The following is a 22,192-nucleotide window of genomic DNA, read 5'->3' as shown; positions in this document are numbered from 1 at the left end:
AAAAAGATGAAATTTAAGAGGCTGAAATTACGTCTTCATTAAAACAAGAATTTTGCACAGGTTTTCCTTATTTATATAATATAAAATGAGTTTACCTTCATTTCTAACCCTTTTTAGTTTGTTTAGTTGAATTTCTCAGGTTTCTTTCATTGATCTTTTTCTGAGATCATTTAGGTTTATGCTACATTACATTTTTACACACAAGAAAATGGATGAATCAGCTTACTCTGAGAGGTATTCCATTTAATCTCCTAAATTTATTGCATCTTTCAATTTAATACACAAATAAAATCCAGCACAGCATGAATGATCTGAAATCACTACTTAGCACTGTGATTTCCCACTCCCAGACACACAGATCAATCTGAAATCCTCAAAGCAGATGAGCTTTAGGCAGCTACTTAAAGCATCCATAGATCACAGATTTGATTTCCAACCCCTAGTCATAATTCCAATCTTATAAAATTTTTTGGATAGTCATTCATTTAATCTTTAAAGTATTAAGAGTAATGTAGTATGTTGGTTAAAAAAAGCACAAGAATCCCTGATGTCTTACAGCTAAGAAATGACAGAATCAGGACCAGAAACTAAGGATGACCTGTAACTATTATCCAAGGTGCCACACTATTAATAATTCAGGCCAGCTCATATAAACCAGGACTGGCCCTGGGAAACCTAGTCAAGCTATTTCTCATGTGCTTCTTGCTTGGGATTACCCATTTTTAGGATTTGAGTCTTGGCTGTTCCACTCACCAGCTATGACATTGGAAAATTACCTGATCCTACTGAACCTTGATTACCTCATCTATAAATTGATATCATCTTATATGATATAGCAAGAATTAAGACAGGCATTTTCTGGCATGTAAAATGAGCTAGATCACAATGTACAATATCACTAATATTATTTATTTGTGTGATGTGGATGATATGAGTACAGCAATTATTTATAGATTATTCAAGAAAAAAACAAAATTAAAAGTTTGAGCTATGTCTCAAAAGAAAAAAATACTTGCACCCTAGATGTCTCAGAATTAGTTGTCTTTTCCAAGGAAGTGGTCTAGATATAGAACACCGCAGTCCCGCCCTGCCACTGCTCTTCCCTTTGACTCTGACTCTACCCGAGAGCTGATCTTTAACTGGAAGGCTATGTTTTCTTCTCACCATATCTCCACATAGCCAGCTACCCATCCCTGGCCACATGTCTTTTTCACCAAACTGTTACTTCTTTCCCAGAGATGCAGCTGGGCTAGTGGATGAGCACCTTTGGGGACAACGTCTAAAGGAATGTTAGCACAATGTAAGCACCTTTACTAGCATGTTGTGATATACATGTTTTGTAATTACCCCCATTTTGTTGTTATAGCAACCATCTGTAAAACAGTCCAAATAATCCCACAGCTCTGAAGCAGCAATCTAATCCCATTCTCTTTTCTGGAAGGTTACTCTTCAGCTTAATATGTTGCATTCTCTTCATAGAGGAGGGAACGAAGCCTTACTGTGGCCTGAACATAGCTCTATTGTGGGAAACCTCATTTCTCTAAACAAAGTACCAGCCAAACGAGAAAGGTGATTCCGGGAGTTAGCCTGAAATAAAAAAAAAAAGTACTGTTCAGGCTTTCAGCTTTAAGATGTGTTAGGGCAAGTTTATTATTATTATTTTTTCTCATCAGAAGTGACCAACTGAATATGGTGAGACCTCTGACTGAGACCGAATCTTTGACTCAGCCTTCCTCTATCCCCTTCCCAACTGCTACAGAATTGATCAAGTGCCTCTTATGTTGGGGTGACCACTGATGTACTTTTTGCCTCTTTTTTAAAAAGTAGTGAAAAGAAACTTATGTGGGTTTTTTTTGGCCACTGATTTAGCCATCTGAAACGTCTCATGAACCTTTTCTGGGTCTGAAGCTACTGTCTGTAAAAGAGCCATCTCATGCTTTGCATCAACTAGCACTGGAGAACTCTTGAATAACTTACATACAAAACATATATTTTTTAATTTTATGTTATTTTGAAGTTTGCTTCTTTGGGATTGAGGAGCACTGGCCGCCCCATCTGCTACAGGCTGGGCTGGCAGTTTGCTGTTTATTTATACTTCCTTTCCTCACCCTGTTCCCCATTTTTGGTGAGGTTTCTGGGAGGTCTCTTAGATGTTGGCTTTCATCTAAGATTATTGGTTTAAAATACACCCTCATTGGAACAACAACAACAAAAAAATACATAGTCCCGAGGGTCCAGAAGTCATATTTGTTTTAGTGAAGCATGTGCTGGGCTCATTGGACACCTAGGACTCTCCAAGGAGCAGCTGGAAAATCCCTGGAATCTTTAGTCTCTATTATAGTCTTCAACTATAAAAATGTTATAGACGTATAAACTTTATTGAGTGCTCTTCTCTCAGGCATTCTGCTAGGAATTTTTCAAACTCTGCACAGTTCCTTTTTTTTTTTCTTTTTTGCACAGTTACTTTTAATCTTCAAAATATTGCTTGATAAATATATACAATTTATAGCAATACTTTATACATATACATGCAGATTATCTTCACAGATGCAGAAATTTAATGACTTTCTTGGGTCAAACAAACATTTTTCAAACAATCCCAAAAGCATAAATTAAGTTGCAACAATGAAAATTTATATAGGAGCTATAGGGGAAGGGGTTGATCTAATCAGAAGGGTCAGGTGAAGCACCCCTGAAGATGGTATTCACAAGCTGAGAGCTGAAGGATGGCTAAGAGTTAGCCAGGTAAAGAGGCCTGACTACAGCTTATTAGGCAAAATGATATAAAGCACATGTACAAAGATCCTTTGGCAGGAGGGGGCATGACAGGGACAAGTGTGACTGAAAGAAAGCAGTGGGACAAGAGCGAAGAAATCACATGGGAAGGTGGTGCGAGGTGAGGATGGGGAGGAGGAGGGTGTGACTCAGCCCATGTCAAACTTGTGGGCCAGATAAAGGAGTCTGGACTTTGTCAGAGAGGGAATCGCCAACAGGTTTTAAGAAGGGGAATGACATGTTCATATTTTCCTTTAGAAAAGGTCACTTTGCTGCAACGCTGAGGTGGATGGGGATGGGGGTCAGCGTCAATTGTGACAGCTTGTTGTTGGGAGTGACATTAGTGAAAATAGGATAAGGAGATACATTTGATAGGCATTTATGAGGCAAGGTTGGAAGGTCTGACGAGGTCATTAGAGGTGAATGTCAAGGGTGCTGCCTTGGTTTCTGTTTTCTGCAATTGTCAGGGAACAGCAGAATAAAGCCAATTTTGTAAGTGATATCATGACTGCAAGTTTGAACATGGTGAGTTTGTGGTACGTCTGAGATCTCCCTGGGGAGTGCCGAGGTAGATGGGCGGTAGGTTAGACAGGTCTGGGGCTCAGGAAAGAAGGCTGTGATGTAGATAATATATATGTCAGATTACTTTTAAGATGGTAATAAAAGCTGAGGTTGCAGATGAGATCATTTCAGGAGAGAATAGCATGATGAGAAGACAGCCTACAACTAATCTCAAACTGAACTTTGCTGGAAAAGTTGAAGCAGTCTTTATGACCAATAGGTAGTTATAGGGAGTTCCTCTTTTAAGATGGAGATGAGAATAAGTGACGAATGAGGTTTTAACCAATGCCAAGAGTCTAAGACTCTAAGTTTACCATAACTCTGAGTGTCTGAGTATGTCTGAATGAATCCTTTCCTGGGGCTGAAGTTAGTGTCGCCTCACTGACAAGAACACAGTCAGCACTAAGCCTGGTCACCGCTTACTTGGCCCATGTGTAACTGGGAGCCCCCTGGTATTGTTTTGCATGGGTTTTCATTTGCTTCTCCTTGTTTGGAAAGAGAAAAGGAATTCGAGGCCTATGCCCTAAAATCAATTATTCAGGGAAAATGCACACAAAAATAGGAGAGCTGTCCTACACACCAAGTCCATCAAGTACAGTTTAGAAATCTGAGCAGCTTCCCAAATCCGGACACCCTCCCGTAGGAGCCAAGGGTTTAAACAAGACCTGCCGAATTTGTTGGGAGTAGCTGGCGTCAAAGTGGCAGCAAGAAATTGAGGAGATAGTAATTTGCTTAATGGAGAACAGTCTGGGGGAAAGAGAGAAAGTTTGTTTTGTCTTAGCCCCAGGTTCTTTGTGGTCATCTTAAGTAAGCCCTCTGTATTCTCACCAGGTGCATGCATACTCTTTGTCACGTGAATCCTGCAGTATATAAGCAGGAACCAATTAAGAATAAAGTTGTCTGATGTCTCTGGTCTGTTATCGCTGAGCTTCAGACCCCCTGAACCCATCTTTGTCTTTCTTTTATTCTTTCTTTCATTCTTTCTTTCCTTCTTATCATTCCTTAATATCCTTCGAGCTCCATTTCACAGGAAGCAACACCCTCCCACCCATCATCCACTACTTTAGGGATTTGGGGAAATGGAAAAGGGACATACAAAGAGTACTCTGAAGCAGTTTTCATCTGCTGGGTTGAGAATATAAAATGAAATCTTTCAGAGCCAAGCTCCCACTTAATTGCATTGAAATTAGTACTTTAGTAAGTGAGAGACTTAGAGCGGTTATAATACTGTTTGTAAAGAGTAACCAGACTCTGACATCCAATGTATTTATAAACAAGTTCTGAACATGATGAATTATATTTTAAAGAAGGCAAATATTTTTATTGTTCTATTTTCTTACTGATGTAATGCTTCATTTAGGAATACAGCTCAGCAGAAACATATCCAAGGATATGGCATGTAATTGTTCTCATCTTCCAACTATTTCTAGGGCTGGGTACCTGTTTCCTTAGCACTGATTTTGGAAGTTGGAATGTCTTTTCATACGTGCACTGTCAAAACTTAAGCAACTCTCCTTTGGTATGTTGAATATTTTCCATTGGTACATACCACACTGTTTATATTCATGAATCATTTTCCATTAAATTCCTAATACCATCTCTTTGAACGTGTTTTTTTTCTTTTATAATTAAAATGCATAATTATATAGACATATAAATACAGATGATTTATAGCAATACTATATAGAGAGACTTTAGAGAACCTATCACAAATTATGCTTATGCAATTTATATATCAAATGTTTAGCAATACAATCTTCAATTATTCCAGTGTGTACATATATTTTATTATATACCATCACTATGTAATTTGGAATTCACATACATTTAGATAAACTTAAAATGCTTTTACTCTAGCATTAAAAAGAAAGCAAACTTGCTCTATACTGTGTATGTATTTCTCTGTAATCACTGTATACTTCTTACTCTAAAACAGAAAACAAAGCAATGGAAAATTTTTTAAAAAGGAAAAATAGTTTCCTTTATCATGACTGAGGTTTTTAGGAATAATTATTGCTAATGTGATCATATAATCCTAATATGGCAAAAATACATTAATATATTTCATCTGTACATAGCCAAGGAATAACATGTGTCTGTTAGCTTTTGCTACCTTAGGAATATTGACTTTAACTCTCTTGTTTGCCATGCTTATTACTTTAAATAAATTTGTTCTCCCTTGATCCTCTAAAGCTGGTGAAAGTGTGGAGTTTCTCATAAATGCTCCATGTTTAACAATGGGCTTGGCAAATTCTAACTTCTTAATTTAGATGCAATATTTAATCATGTGAAGTTCCCAGCATCGTACACACTGGGTCCTCAGGGGGTCTGATAGGTCTGATTTAACATCACGTCGCTGTGTGAGCTCTCCACAGTAGTGCAGTGGGACAGCATCCGCCACACTGGGAACAAACTGTGAGCAGGCCCCAAACGCAGCATAGGAAATCAGCACCATGTTGTTTAGAAAGAATTACATGTGAAAGCCATCATGTTTACAGAATGATTTTTCTCATTTAAAGTGACAACTTTTGCCCTTCATGCAGACTTTAGCTGTGCTATTTTGTTTTGATGTTTAAAGCATCTGTCCCATTATCAGTACTTACGTTTTTTTCTCTCATGCCCTACTCAAGGTTCCATGGACTACGGTGTTCAATTAAGCTGTCCACACAAGTTATACATAAGTTTATTAGGAAATGCACTAGTCAAAATATAAATTTTGTACCAAATAATCATGTTTTGCTTTAGTCTCATATGTAAGTCAAAGTTTTAAAATATTATTGTTATTTTTGCTTTTCTTCCTTGTTTTTAATTTAATTCCTTTTGCTTTCTGGAGTCGTAATGCCCAATACAACAACAAAAAAGAAGCAAGCTCCAAATAAACTTCACTTTTTGAATTTGCCTCTCAAAACATTTATAAAAATTACCTTTAAAAAACATTAATAAAAACCTTCTTTAGCAAAAATACTAGAAAGAGATGAAGAAAGTGAACATAACAGAAAAGAAAGAAAAGAAAGAACTGGCAAAAGCTACTAATTGTTTTTCCTTTTAGAGATCTTTGGGAAAATGTTTTTGTGTTTCCCCCCCATCCCCCTTATTGGGTTTTCATTTTTTATTACTTCTGCTTTATTCTTAATTTTATTACTCATGGGCATTATTGCTATTATTGTTTTGTTTATAAACAGAGTATGTTAGGGAGATAATTAAAAAATACTGGCATAGTCTCTTGAAAGATAGGAGAAAAAATATGGAACTATTAAGTCTTACCACTGGGGAACCCCCTGATACTGTCTCAAATATTAGGGACTCCCAAATCAATAGGCCAAGTCCTTGATCTTGAGGCTTGCTCTTATAAAGCTATTTCTGTAGCATGGAAGCTATGCCTACCTATAGTTATGCTTAAGAGTTACTTCCAGGGCAGGCCATGGTGGCTTAGCAGGTAAGAGTGCTTACCTGCCATGCCCGAGGACCCGGGTTTGATTCCCGGTGCCTGCCCATGTGAAAAAAAAAAAAAAAGAGTTACTTCCAGAGGACCTCTTTTGTTGCTCAGATGTGGCCTCTCTCTCTCTCTCTAAGTCCAACTCTGCAAGTAAAATCATTGCTCTCCCTCATACATGGGACATGACATCCAGGGGTGAAAATCTCCCTGGCAATATGGAACATGACTCCCAGGAATGAGCCTGGCCTTGGCATGGTGGGATTGCCAATACCTTCCTGATCAAAAAGGGGAAAAGAAATGTAACAAAATAAGATATCAATGACTAAGAGATTTCAGATAGAGTCTAGAGGCTAATCCGAAGGCTATTATTATGCAGGCTTCAACTAGATATTGCTAATGACAACAGTTTGCCAAACCCTGATCCAAACTATTTCTGTTAGCTCTAAAGAATACCCATGGCTCATCTGATATTCTATAAAAGTTTCATACACTAAGATTATTTTCTAAAAACCTACAATCTCCGGATGTGTTCATAGGCAGATAAATCCTGAAACACAGAGGGGCCAATCTCTCCAGAACATCAACTGCTTTTATCCCCCAACCCCATATTATTGAAACTCCTTTCCAACATGAAAAAGTTAGAATGGGCATAGCCCAAATGCCCCTAAAGATTGGAAAAGGAATCGCAGGAGAAGGAGGAGTCATACTAAGAAGATAGGATTTAACTAATGAGTATGACTGCTGAATCATTATATTGATATTTCTTTTAGTCCCCAATGTCTTGTAGCAGTTAGAAGGAAAACCTTAAATTGTGGAGCTGCAACCCATACCAAACTCTAAAATCTGTTCTGTAACTACTTGTTTCAAACTTACTTTGAAATTTATTGCTTTTTTGTGTATATGCTATATTTCACATTTAAAAATGTTCAAAAATAAAAAGAAATGGAAATAGTGAGATCTCAAGAAAAGCAAAATGAGTTTTCTTGAAAAAATCTTAGATTTTTTGCAAGATGGAAATATATGATTGTCTTCCTTCATTATTAATTCATGATAGCAGGAACATTTTGACTATTTGACCATCTATTCCATACTCAGAAGTAAATATCACTCCCAAATTTCTATACTATCCTTCAGTAAAGGGATAAAAGCCTGAAAAGAATGTCTGGGAGAGGTTTTGGAAGAAATGTGCTGAGAAATCATCCATTTTGTCCTCTCATCAGCTCTGTTGATCATCATGCAAACATTTTTGTCATATTGTACTATTGTTTAGTACTTGGGGGTGCCCATTTGGAGGGTATGCATTTCTGGATGTGTCTTCCAAGTGTTATGATGTATTTATCAGATCTCGGCATGTTTTCTCACCATGACTCCATGTTATCACCGGTCTGCAGAGGCGAGATGGCTTTCAGGTGCCTGGAATGCTGTTGGCTCTGACACAGGGCTAAAACTTACAGGATCCTAATAGTTGTGGGAAAATTCTGCAGTGAATTGACCAGAGTGCAAAGAAGAAATGGTAGAGCTTTTTCTTCAACACTACTTGGCTGAAACTGAGAGTTCAATGTCTTCTCCAGCAAAGTTTCAAAAAAAATGTTTTTTGTAGTGGTTGAAAGTTTGTACCTCCAGACACTGTCAATGTATACAAGGTGAGACTTGCATGTGTCCACATGCATGTGTGATTGTGTGTATCTGTATATGCCTGTGCATATGAATGTGCTAATGTGTGTGTGTGCCTGAGGAGATATGGTTGTGTATGTGTCTGTGTGTGAGTGTGTGTTAACAGGCTGATGAACCTATAATACCAATACATTTTACTTGACAGTAATTCTAAACAAAAAAATAACTGAGTGATTTATTCTTCACACTCATATAGGGGAATGTGTTTTCATACATGATCTATACAAAAATATATGATGGAGAAGACCATATAAAAATATGTGCATAAGTTATCTTCTTAGTAAGAGATATCACAGACAGAGTTCAAACATCTTCTATTGTTGTCTTTAAACTTTGACATTTTTCAGGAGAATTTACAAGTATGGCTATTTTTAAATCTCTGGTGTTAAGACCATGGCAGTAAAAGTTTCCCAAGAAAGAAAACATGAGCAACCTATTTGTAAGTAAGTGCTGAAATTTAAGTCTAAGAAAAAATTTCCTTTCCTGTGTTAGTGTTTTAAAAGGGAAGTTTTATCATCAGTAATAGATGTTTTGCTAATTATGATGCTTTGGTGAAATTTTTCATTAGACTATTAAAGTCAGTGGTTTTCAAAGTGTGATCTGTATCAGGATAAGCTGGGGACACAAATTTACGGACCTAAACTCAGACCTACTAGAATAGAAAGTCTAGGTGTGAGGTTCAACACTGTGTTTCAATAATCACTGCAGGGTTAAGTTTGAGAACGACTGACTTGTAATATAATATGACCCTCATAAAGATACATATTTTATCACAAATCTTAGCACCTACTTTATGTACATGGGCAGTAAGGAGAGCAAGACTTACCATGTCATAAAGATTGACTTAAGGGTTTGGTGAATTACGTTTCTTTTTTTCGTACAAATGGCCAAAATGTTGTTTAGATTTACATTAGCATCTCTTCAATTCATTGTAATTCTTTCTGGACAGAGGCACACTCTTTATTCATTAAAGCCATCCCTTATTTTATAATATAACTTGAAAACCACGTTTATTTTTTTTTCAATATTTCAACAAAACCTCCAAAGGTCTCTATATTTTCAGTAAAGCTATATAGGAGGCATTAAAATGAGCTGTTAGGTGTACGGTGCAAGTACAGAAGATGAATGCCTTTTCTTTTCTTTGCATTTTTTCCCATGACTCATTATGTCAGTGTGTGTTTAAGAAGTCAAAGGGCAAATTTTCCAGAATATCACCTATTTAATAAGTGTCTCAGTCCCACTACTTACCGCATTCTGCTTCTTCCACTATTAGTTTAAAAAGTGTGTTTCTCCTGTCTCAGTATTTGCAGCCATCCAGTTAAGAGTAGCATTTGATAACTCATTGATGCAGAATTCAATTCACATTCTTAAAAATGAAGTGAGAACATTTCAATGGGACCATATAAAACATATGAATAGGTCCAAATTCCAATGTTGGTTTTTTTTCTCATTTTTTTCTGGAATGAAATGACTTTGCAACAGACAAAAGACACCTAAAGACATGGGTAGATTGTATTATAAAAAGTAAAATTAAAGAAGTGACTAGACATCCAATGTCATAAAATTTGAAGGGACCTAGAATTCACTGAAACTGTCTCTCAGACTGCATACCTTACTACTGAAATGGAATCTTTCAAAGATGTTCAGTGCTTAACTTTCTATTAAAATGAAAGCATCTGTTAGGACTGCAAGACAAGAATAAACTAATCTAACAATATTGGTGGGAAACTTGCTAATGGTAAGGACTTGTACTAATGGACCAAATAAAATTTTCTGGGTAATGTGGATAGTTGAGTAGGCAACAAGGCAAGGAAGAGAATCACTACAGAGAAAGTGTGGGACGCCTCAGAACAAGCCATCTATTTCCTAATTGCTTGCGGAAGCTTGCCTGATCAAACTACATTAAAATATTTGGCCAATAATATGTAGGCTGATATGCTGGACCCAAATTGAAAAGAGTGGTTTATGAAACACAGTGCTTATACAAATTTTACCTGGTTTGTCAGACTGAAAAACATTCTGAAGGTCATCCTTTTCTCACAGCATGACTGTTTTACATGGGACAACAATCAGTTAATTTTGGAGGAGAGTGAAACTCGATGAGAATAGGTTGGTTGCAACCTCATCATGCAATCAGACATCAGATCAACACAGCTGTTCCAACAGTGCCAGTCAGGAAGATGCAAGTCAAAGTCTTGTCAGGAGCCCAGGAGCATAAAGCATTGTCACCTGGGCAACGCCAGCAAAGATTTATTGACTCATTCCTCCAAGAGATATTTCAAATCAATGTTATACTCTCAAAGGTTGTAAAACAATTTTAATATTAACAAGGGTAGGATTTTGACGGATTATATATCTGTTCCTTCAAAAGCCAATACTACTTTATTTTTAAGTAGAGCACATAAAATCTACTCCTGTTACTGAAGCAACATAGATCATATTACATATGAGATTTTGTGTATAATATATTTATTTGCATACAGAAATATGTATTTCTATTGTACATTTTAAACTTTATTTATAGAATATATATGTATATTAAGCATACAGCATATTCCAGGAAGATATATTAAATATGCACACAGTTCATGCTGCAGCGTGCACCCTTTTAAGAGAAGCATATTTAAGAGGCATGGTATTGTATAAACATGCTGAAAGTACATTTTGCACAATTTCATCCAGCTTTGGGTGCTTTCCTAATCTACTTGCAACATCAGTGCTATGGTTGTTGAAAGGGGTATTATTAAGCTTGGGGGAAGGCAACTACCAATGAATTAAGTAGGAAAAAATAGAAGTAGACTGCATTTTTGAGTAATGTCATTATTTTGAACTCCAATCTTCCCTAATGTCAGATCTTCATGATCAAGATAGAAGGAATGGACAAACAGCAAGAATATGGGGGAAACTTCAGATTCACATTTCACACTGGAAAGCTTATCCCATCTGACTTATTGTATTGGTGATTTTGTCTTACCACTTGAGTGATGGTATTTAATTAATGATGAATTGGTGAAAGGGCAATCATTTTTTTCTCCAGGAAATGAACAGAATGTTTTCACATTCTTAATCTTCTCTTCTTATAAGACCACTCTGGGATATTTACATTATTGCTATGAGGAGAGAAGAAAAAAAGACTTGACAGATATTCACTTTTCTTGAGAAAAAGAAGGCAATGTACCATAATGTTTTTGAAAGGAGCCCTGAAATCTTTGAAAAGAAAAATGGCAACTCCACAAGAAACCAACAATATTAAATGCCACCATTTTAATGGCCAACTAGTGCTATCTCAATTGACTGGACTTTGTGGCTCTCATATTTGATCATCAAGATGAAACCATGTGCTTATGTGCCTGGTCTGGCTATTTTGGATATATAGATGTGGCCTATGTTTCCAATCTGTGAATTAAAAATACACTAGACTCAATGGATGACAATGTTTCTGACAGAAAATTGGTGAGCATACCTTTTTCAAACAAGTGAGCAATTTGCTTTGATATTCTGATAGTTATGCAGGATTATTTTCCCACTTAAGGGAAGCAAGTTCTAGAAATCCCCTTTAAAATAGAGCAGAAGTTGCAACCTACACACTTTTTACTTTGGGCGCTCGCTAATACTAATAAATAGGGGGCTGTCCTGTGCCTTGTGGGTTGCTCAGTAACATCCCTGGACTCTTCCCACCAGATGCTTGTAGCTGCCCCTAATTGTGGCAATCAAATATGTCTTCATACATTGCAAAATATTTCCTGGGGGGGGGCTAAATCAAACCTGATTGAGAAAAATCCATCAATAGTTAATGGAAAAATCTTTGAATACAGTTCTCATCCATTTCTATTCATGTACCACTTTCAGTATTCTTTCCGTTTTTTCTGATTATGGTTGACAAAATTTCCCTGACATGTCATTTTATCTTCAGTTCTTTTCCTTAATGTTTGACAACTACCCTTTCCATAAAATGATGGTGGCTGTGGTGAAGATCAAGGAGAGAAGGAAGAATAAGAAGGAAGCAGTGACACTGGAGACCAAGAGGGAGTTTAACTCATGCTGGGTTTGGTCTTTAGAGCAAACCCCAAAAGACCCAAATCTTGAATCTAAAGACCTCATCCCACCTTAAATGGAATGTGCATCACAGTAGTACAACCAAATAAAAGTGAAATATTTGGCCAGACAATTGTTCTGTTTTCAGGAAACCAAAGGACCCATTGACTTGATGTTCTTTCTGTCCACTCACTTGACTAGTTTGGTTTGCAGAAACAAAACAAAAGTAAATATAGATTTAAAATGCAAAAATTTGCACTGAAGTAATTTTAGAATAAAATGACTCTATATGAGTTAATGTTCTTTGTTTATATAGGAGAGTTGGGGCAAAAATGGCTGAAATTATTCAAGCAAGTTATTTTAATAAAAAGTAAACTGATTACAAAATAGTATTGGCAATTTGCTTCCTACTACCTGTTCTTTTTTATTGTTGTTTCTTTCCAAATTGTGGAGATGCCAGCAGTGAGGTAAGTCACACAAAGTAATTCTAATAGGTGCTAAGTTCTAGTACTCATGAATTCAGCATGCAACTCATATCATTATTACTGGACAAAATATCATAAGGCCCATAAATCTAACCTTCAAAATGCAAAATTTGAGTAGGTGTTTTATGAATTCGTTTTCAATTGGTTGGGGTACCTTTAGAAAATCGTACTGGAAGATTATATCAAACATAGAAAAAAAAGATGAAGGCCAAAAATAACTAGTTAAATGTGAATTAAGATACCCTATTTTATTGGACAACCAAATAAAAGGTCTCTACATGGATGAAATTCTATATAAAGCCATCACTTAGATAATAGTTCCTGACATGTTTTTTTTGGTAGTCTGGAATTAGGAATGTAGTGAGAAGTGGCACAGATGCAGCCACCGTGTATTATATCCCTCTAAGCTCAAATGACCTCTTTTAAGTTCTCCACTACATTTCTATTGTAGAAATTACTGTAATTCTGATTCACAAGAGAATTTTGAAATTAAATAATCTTAGAGAGATTTGACAATTTGAGGAATATGGAACACATAGTTTCAGTAACTTGTTTTTACTTAACCCCCACCCCAATTTCCCCAATTTGGTCATCAAATGCTTAAAGACAACTGCATCTGACTTTATAAATTGAATATCATCCTTTAACACAGCATTGAAGACACAGTCTTATTTTGGGGGACTGACCCAGAAGTCACTGGTACCTCACGAGTATATTAATCTTGTTTAGGATTCCAAATGAATAAATAGCATCTGACAAAGGACAGCAGTTCACATTTCACAAGTTAATATTTCATAAATGGATCCGGTGGATTCAGGTTTGAAACAGTATGCCCTTCTAATCCGCTATTTTCTCATCTCAAAATTCATCTGACCTTAGTAAACTTTTTCCTACAACCCTGACCATTATTTCATTTGATGATGATTTTGATTTTACAAAGGACTTTGGTTTCTCAAGCACATTTATATTTTAGGTACGCTATTCTATTAAAAATTAAAAGCTAGTTTAGGATAAAACCAAATTGGTGAACATATTTCACATAAAGGATCATAAACGAACTTAATCCCCATAAGCTTCTGTACCCCCAAAAATGCAATGGACACAGTGGGCAAAGTTGAAGGACCTACTTTCATGGCTGCTTGGCTGCATTGAGTGAAAGTCCTGCAGGTTCTGCTCATACACAATATACAAGGGAAATTCAAAAACTAAAACAAACAAACAAAAAAGATGTGGCCTACTTGTTGTTGTTTGTGTGTTTCTTTTTGTTGGTGGGAAAAGGAAAAGGTGAAAAATGAACATTTATTACATTACAATCCTACAAACAATATCACGGCAAAAGAATAATCTAGACTTAACACTCCTGAGACCATTTCTGCAAATTTTTGGCTTTGATTTTTTTTTTCTTTACCTCCCCATCACATGTTATCTATTTCTTTATGGTTCAAGTCTCCATGCTAGTTTGCAATTCTGGCACTTTATCCTCATATAGACACATGGGTTCATAACAAAACATAAAAAAAGTGGAACAAGTTTATTCTTCTTGTGCAGAGACTGATAAAACTGTAGATTCAGAAGCCCTTCTTCAAGACAGGACAATAACGCATAGAATATTCCTTAAATCCACAATTCCAATATGTCCCTTCCATTGTCTCATTGATTCTAAACTGACAAGGTTTATAAGGTGCAAGTTTATCAAACTGGAGCATAGGTGTGATAAGAGTGTCACTGTTGGATTCCTTAACTGCACATTCCATAATAAGACTGCAAAGTGCAATGGCTGAGATTTTAAAATTAGGAGCTATTTTATCTCCTATTCTTCCCAAGCTCCCCTTGACTAATTTCCTTCTTTTCAAAGATGTTTTACCTTGTCGCGCCTATGTTCTTGTAATGACACATGAGAAGGTGTTTAAAGGTCTTCTTGAAGGTGGCATTACAAAGCGCATAGCAGGCAGGATTGATAGTACTGTTGATATAACAGAGCCAATAGCCAATTGTCCACACTGTATTGGGGATACAGGGTGCACAGAAAGTATTAATGAGCACCATGACATTATATGGGGCCCAGGTGATGATGAAAGCCAAAAGAATAGCCAAGATTGTCCTGGTCACTTTTTTTTCCCGAGAAGGAGGAGGCTTCTTTTTTTCAGGCTGCTTTGTCATCTTCACAATCTTGCGAGCTACAATATTCTGTTTTTCATCCCCATTTTGACCTGAAGAACCAACTAGTTCCACGGTGGTGTTAGTTGGAATACATAAGTCACCTTTCTGGGTCTTGGTGACAATTTTGATACATGTTTGTTTAGAGTTCTCTTCTTTAGAATGACCCAGAGAAGTGGAAACTGTATTTTCATCCTGAGTTATTTCATCATCTCTCATATTAGAGGCGACAGCACTGACCGAGGTGGAGTCATTGGAACTCTCTTTCTCCTCCCCTTGGACACAGTTTTCTGTCCCAGCATCTCTGGGGGCTTTGCCATTCTGGATTTTGTTGTGCTCCAGACCATCATCACTGCTGGGCATGTTGTTGTTGTTTGGCTTCACTATCCTTCCTTGCACCAGACTTGGAGAAACTGGATCTTGGTTGGCCACAGGCTCCTTTTTATCTTTCTTAATCCTGCTCTTGCTGGCTCGGGATATGTGCCAATATAGCACAGTCATGATAATCACCGGCAAATAGAAGGCTGCAATGGCAGTGCCAAAGGTGACGGCTGCGTTGGAAAAAAACTGAATGTAGCATTCCCCATCCTTCACAGTCCTCACTCCTACGATGAACTGCCAGAAGAGAATGGCTGGAGCCCAGAGGATGAAGGAGAGGACCCAGGCAGCTGCAATCATCATTCCTGCCATTTTCGTGGTCCGCTTAACTGGGTAGGTCAGAGGTTTGGTGACACAGAAGTACCTGTCAAAGCTAATGATGAGCAGATTCATAACTGAGGCATTGCTGACCACATAATCCAGGGCTAGCCAAAGGTCACACACCACAGGTCCCAAAGGCCAGTAGCCGATCACAGTGTAGAGGGTATATAAGTTCATGGAGAAAACTCCTATAATAAGGTCAGCACAGGCCAAGCTGAACAAAAAGTAGTTATTGACCGTCTGCAGGTGGCGGTTGACTTTAATGGAAACCATGACCAGGATGTTCCCAATAATGGTCACCAAACTGAGGGATCCTGCCACCAGGACAATGAACACCACTTCAAATGTCTTATAAGGGCTGGTCAGGACCAGGCCATTGTTAGAGGAGTTCGTTGAGTTATTCATTTTGTGTTCTCTAATCAGTGCCAAGTAGCCAAATAAACATTTAAACCTGTAAGGAAATAGAATAAAATTAACAAATAGAATATAAACATTACTTTAAAATGCATTAGATCTCTTCCTCCCATCATCATCATCATCATCATCATCTCTATCATCCTCTATCTACCTCATCAATCAATTAAGCTGAGCATAATATTGGTGCAATTGAACAAAATAAATTAAAATTATACAGAAAACTTTCCAAAGCATGAAGAGGCTTCTGGAATGGACATAAAAATGAATAAACCAACGAGGGGACAAAACTATGAGAGAAAGCATAAAACTTCGCATATTGAATGTGTGTGACTTTTATAGAGAATAGCATCTTTTCTTTTGGGAGTGCTAAGCCTTTTTCATCATCATAATGATGATGATAATAATAAAGACAACATAATAATACTTTATTCACCATCACACTCCCTCTAATTAGCACTATTTTTCGGTGACCTCCTTTTTGCAGTTATAGTCAGTATCACATAATTAGCACTTCAAATATTCCTTATCTGGAAAAGAATAGTTACTTATTAAATGCACATAAATATGATTGTACAATTTTTCTGTGTGTTTTATTTTTCAAATCACTATCAAATCCATTAGCTTCATGCCAAGCCCAAACCTTTGGGAAAGTAGGGTAGGAATGATATTTGCTTTGCAGATCAGGGAATCCAGGCTCAAAAAGGTCACAGGGTCACTTATCAAGTCAGTTGTAGAGACGAGCAACCTGTTTGCTCAGTCATTCATTCATCATTTATTCTTCATTTACTTTGTCCTGACATATCTGTTGAACAACGTCTCTTTGTTGGGCCTACTGATCCATGTGGGGAGTGCAGTGATGATGAGCACGAGGCCCCTGCCCATGAGAGGCACTTGCCCTGGTGGCAGAGATGGGCTGGGAAAGATGCAATTACTCAATGCCGGTGTCCTTTCTGCTGCCCTGCCCTGTTGTGTTTAAAAAGCACAACATCTTCATTTTCAGATAATGACACTGAGGTCTGGTGATATTTGAGTGACCTTTAATAAAGAAAAAAAGAATGCTGGGATTTAGGAAAGAAAATTAGGAGCTCATCATATGAGTTTTGACACATTTCTGGAGTCACAGCATTTGAAGGAAAAGCCACTCCAAGCTTCACCCTGCCTCGACTAAAGAGCTGATGGTTGTAGGGCAGACAGTAAACAATGCTCAGAAATCATTTGTTGATAATTAAAAAGTCAGACGTCTGTATTAATTCAGACCCCACTAATTACAAAGTAATGCTATCAGATAAAAATGGGGCAGTAGTTTGCCATTGAACTCCCTGTAGAAAACAATTAGCTAAGCACCTTCACAGCATAAATAAAATTTAAAGAAATGGTTTATTCTGCATTAGAAAGCAAATATCTTCGAGCATTGTAAAATGCAACTTAATAACAAAAGAGTGTTATTTTGTAATAACAAAATAACAAAAAAATAACTCTTAATAATATTAAGAGTGTCCTTAATAAATAAGACCCAAACTCAGAAAATAAGCATTTAAAATTTGTGCACAGCAAAAGAAAGCAAAAAAAAAAAACAAAATAAAAATTATGAAACTATATTTTTAAAGTACCTGATAGATAATGAACTAATTTCCTCAATCTAAACAGTTTTGAAGAGAAACATGGAAGTTTAACAATCAAGAACTTTGACATATTAGTGATATCAAAATAAAACTAAATATTAACAACTTGTAAACATATGAAAAGACACTACACCTCACTCAATTTTAAAAAAGCAAATGCAAACAAAACATTTTTCCATCCACTGTGTTATAGGTAATGCTATTATTCACTACTGGTGGGAGTATATATTGAGATAACCTCTTCAGAAGACAATATTGCAATAAAACGATTTAGCCTGTAGGTCACGCGGCAATATTGAAGAATTGAATTCGGAGAGAGATATTGATGGAATGAAATACTCCATTTTAACTTAGAAAATTGTCTAACTGTTTGTACTGTTATCTGGAGTATAAATGAGGTATCAGTGGTTGGGCCAAGGAAAAGAGGCTGAAAAAAAGGTCTTTTACTTTTAACATTACACCCTTCATGATATCATTTAATTATGAACATGCTCTTTTATAATTTAACAAAATGCAGATTCTCAGGTTCACTCCAGACCTCCTGGTTCAAAATCCCTAAGCCATGTCAAGAAAGACTTCTAAAGCTTCTCCTCTTTAATTTCATTCAAAAGTGATTCATCATTTATTGCTCCATTTTATGCCCCAACCTCTCTCTTTTGGTTCAGTCCTCATCCATCTATAAATATATAAACCCAGTATCTTTTGTATCACGAGGGGGAAAAGACTTTCTTAATTGCTTGGTTTTGGGGGATTGGGGATTTTAAAATCTCAAGTGGAAATCCTAGTTAATCACACTCCTCATGCTATAACTAACATCCTTCTCAGTCTTGCAAAAACATTCTTATTTTCGGTTTACTAATACTTTCTTTTCCTTCATATTCCATTATGCCTCCTCTTTTTAGGATTAGCTTTAATGTGCTTGAACTATTCTTTGGTTACACATGTAACTCTGGAAAATAAAAGGTTTGTTTTATGACTTTAATTTACTAAATGATACTGTGCTCTAGATCTTGTTCTGTTGTTGTTTTGGTTTTCATTCAACAACCTAGGTTTAGAAGTTATGTTGCTCTAGTTATTTCAAATTTATTATCTCTAATACATAGTGAAATTCCTGACCTTTTAAAAATACATTTTCCTACTGATGGACATGTGGGTTGCCTCAAATGATGCTGAAATGCAATTTTCCATATTGCATTATAGACTGGAGTTTGAGTTTTGCCATCATTTATAACCAGAAGTGACTCCTGGACAATTGCCTCTCTTACCAATAGATCTCACCCTAACCAGGTGAGTCCTGTCTCACGTCCACCTTTTTTTTTTTTTTTAACATGGGCAGGCACCAGGAATCGAACCCGGGTCCTCTGGCATGGCCACCGTGGCCCACCCTCACATCCACTTTTAAACAATTGGTATTATGTAACTCCTTAATATTTGTCAGTCTGATAGAGGCAAAGTATAACATTTTGTTTTAATTTGCATTTCTTTGATTTGTAGAGAGGCTGAACATTTTTTTTCCCACATTGTTATTAGCCTTTCCAGTTTCCGGTTTTGTGAATCCTTGTTCAAACCTTTGATCCACAGGGTCCTGACTGATACTTCTGTTTATGTGTTTTCCTCCTTGTCCACAAAAGCAGTGAATTTTGATTTTGCTTCTGTAGCTCTACCATCCATCCAGTTCACTGCCTCAAATATAACTGGTTCTCAAAATATTTGTTGAATCAATGTAGAATCAACAATTAATTCAAACCTTGTTTACTTAATCAGTGAAATGGCTTTACGTGCTCTTCTTTTTTTTTACATGGACAGACACCAGAAATCGAACCCGGCTCTCTGGCTTGCCAGGTGAGAACTGTGCCTGCTGAGCCAACGTGACTGCTGTGCTCTTCTTTTTAACAACACTTTCTTTGTCATTGTTAATGTAGTCGTTCACTCATGTAATTTATTTGAATAAAATGATTTCACTAATTTGCTCCAATTATTCATTATTAGCTCAGGTAACTCTAAGAATTCTGATTTGCTTGTAAGCAGCACTTTTATCTATTCATTAGATAAACTCATGGACATTTGTGTATATGATTAAGTTGAGTTACATGTATAAGCTTTTGTGTTATACATATAAGATGTTTCACAAGCTTGTATATGTAAGCTTATATGTATATGTTATTTCATTTTAGTGGGCTTTGATTGAAAAAGTCCAAAACTTTATTTCTTAAAAGACTTATTTGGCATTTCAATTTGTTCAGCGCATTGTTTTTGATAAAATACTGGACCATTTATTTATTCTAGTTGAAAAAAGAATTTTAGTAATTTCCTCTGGAAGATAATGAATAAATATTTACGTTTAAAAACAGTCCTTTGTAATCAGTTATTCTTAATCTCATTTTGTAGATTAAGAAACCATAGGAGAAAATGAGTAATTTTTCTGGGGTCAATTGGTTCTTGTCATAACTGGTGATAACAATAATAATAATAATAAATATTACTAATATATATTTCACATTAACATAGAGCTGTATGAATCTTATTCTCCCCACTTTCACTTTCATTTTTATTTATTCACCCATCTCCTCCCCTACCATCTTCTTGTTTACCATGGGCTTGCATTACCTTTCCAGTTAAAAAATAACTAAAAGAAAATACAATTCTAGATCTCTCAAGCATGTGTTATTTCACTTATTCTTAATCACTCTGGAAAAAAAAACAAAAACACCACACTGTTTTTTTCATCTTTTAACAAAGAAGGAAACTAGGGCTTTGGGATAGGTTAAGTAACATGTCCTTCACCATAATGCTAGTAAATAAATGATGTGTCACTAAAGCCAACATACTTACATTTCACTTGGTATTCTTTTCCTTTTCCTTCCTGTTTGGAGAATTGTACTTGATCCAATAGTCTGTGAAATTGTTAGGGACCTACATAATGATGAGTGACACCTGGAAGTTGCTAAAGATTCTATTTTGGGAGACCTGGAACTCTAACCCATGTTCAACACAGTAAATTTATATAGTATTAAAATTCTTAGTTGTCACCATATCTCCTGATTTTTAGAGTTACAGTAATTGCTTAGCTATATTAATGTTGTATGTAAAAGTGAAAAACATTTCTCTTAGAAGCAAACACCAATGTTTGAAGGCTGCCATTTCTTTCTCCCAGCTTGATGTCCAGGCTATGCGAGGACTGTTCCTCTCCCATTAAAGTAAGCAGCTCCCTTCTGTCAAACTCTTGCCGCTTCAGCTGTTTACATTTCTGTAAAAGTTTTTACTTCTGGTGTGGCATCTCAGGGTGCTATTAAAGCAATAACAGTTACATCACTGATGAAATAACGTAATCACCACAGACTAAACAGTGAAGATGACCTTCAAAGGATTCAAAGTCTTAATATGGCAATTGTGTAATAATCCGTTTGCTAGTTTACAATGTTAGCTTATGACCTAGTCCTGGAAGCTCTATGGAAATTTAGAAGATAAATTTTCTGTTTCTTCACTAGCTAAGTCCCTATAGATAGCAGTGAAGAGTGTGCCAGGTTAAATATTATTCTTGAAAAGTTGTGAATGCTAATCTCTGCTCTTAATGTTTAGCTGTGGGGCTCCAGGCAAGTCACTTAACTTGTGGCAAGTCACTTAACTTCATTAACCAATGAATTTTAATGTCCTTTTTTCTCAAACAGGAATAATGATCTTTTTCTTTTTTTTTAGAGGTGTGGTGAGGATGAAACTGAAATAATATCTTTGAAGGATGCTCTATATTTATTTTCATATTTATGTAATGGGTATAAATTAATCACCTTTCTTAATGGTTAACAAATACAGGTTTGCATATGCATGTGCGCGCCCATGCACGTGTATGTGTGAAATAGCTTAAGAGTGGAGAGGCGTGTGGTGTAGTGGTAGTGGTGGTGGTAGTAATTAAGATTGATAATAATTAACAGGTATTGAGCACAATTACTCTTTGCAGCAACCTCTTGAGGTAATTAGTATTTTATTATTCACTTTTTATAAATGTTGGACTAGAGATCAAAGAATTAAATTACTTGACATTCAAACCTGGGATGCCCAACTCCAGAACAACAGGTTGCTCACCACTGTGGACCACTGCTAAAGGATTTATTACGTGTCAAGAAAGAACCTTAACAATAGCAACTGCTTGCCTCAAATATTCCACCTCTGACCTGCCATGAATAATCCCCAAGCCTTCGCTTCAATCTGGATCCTTGGTTTAAACAACAGATTAAGGATCATTGTGTCCATTCTAGAATTGTGGCTTTGGGCAGGAAATGTTCGCAGCAAAATAAATGAGGTCCAGGGTGAGGTGCTGCCCATGGGAACAGGTG

At 36.5% G+C, this 22,192-nt stretch overlaps 1 protein-coding gene across 4 annotated transcripts in view; it reads right to left on the bottom strand.

Moving 5' to 3' along the window:
- Window positions 1–10,447: 10,447 nt before the first annotated feature.
- CHRM2 (cholinergic receptor muscarinic 2) overlaps window positions 10,448–22,192 on the bottom strand; it is a 157,778-nt gene continuing 146,033 nt past the window's right edge. For all 4 annotated transcript variants that reach the window (XM_077143087.1, XM_077143219.1, XM_077143168.1 and 1 more), the window contains one exon: window positions 10,448–16,273. In XM_077143087.1, coding sequence (XP_076999202.1) covers window positions 14,827–16,273 — 1,447 coding nt within the window. In that variant the 3' untranslated portion in view covers window positions 10,448–14,826. The remainder of the gene's footprint in view (window positions 16,274–22,192) is intronic.

Source organism: Tamandua tetradactyla, chromosome 1 (assembly GCF_023851605.1).
Source record: "Tamandua tetradactyla isolate mTamTet1 chromosome 1, mTamTet1.pri, whole genome shotgun sequence".
NCBI lineage: Eukaryota > Metazoa > Chordata > Mammalia > Pilosa > Myrmecophagidae > Tamandua > Tamandua tetradactyla.
This window is presented reverse-complemented; position numbering and strand designations above follow the sequence as displayed.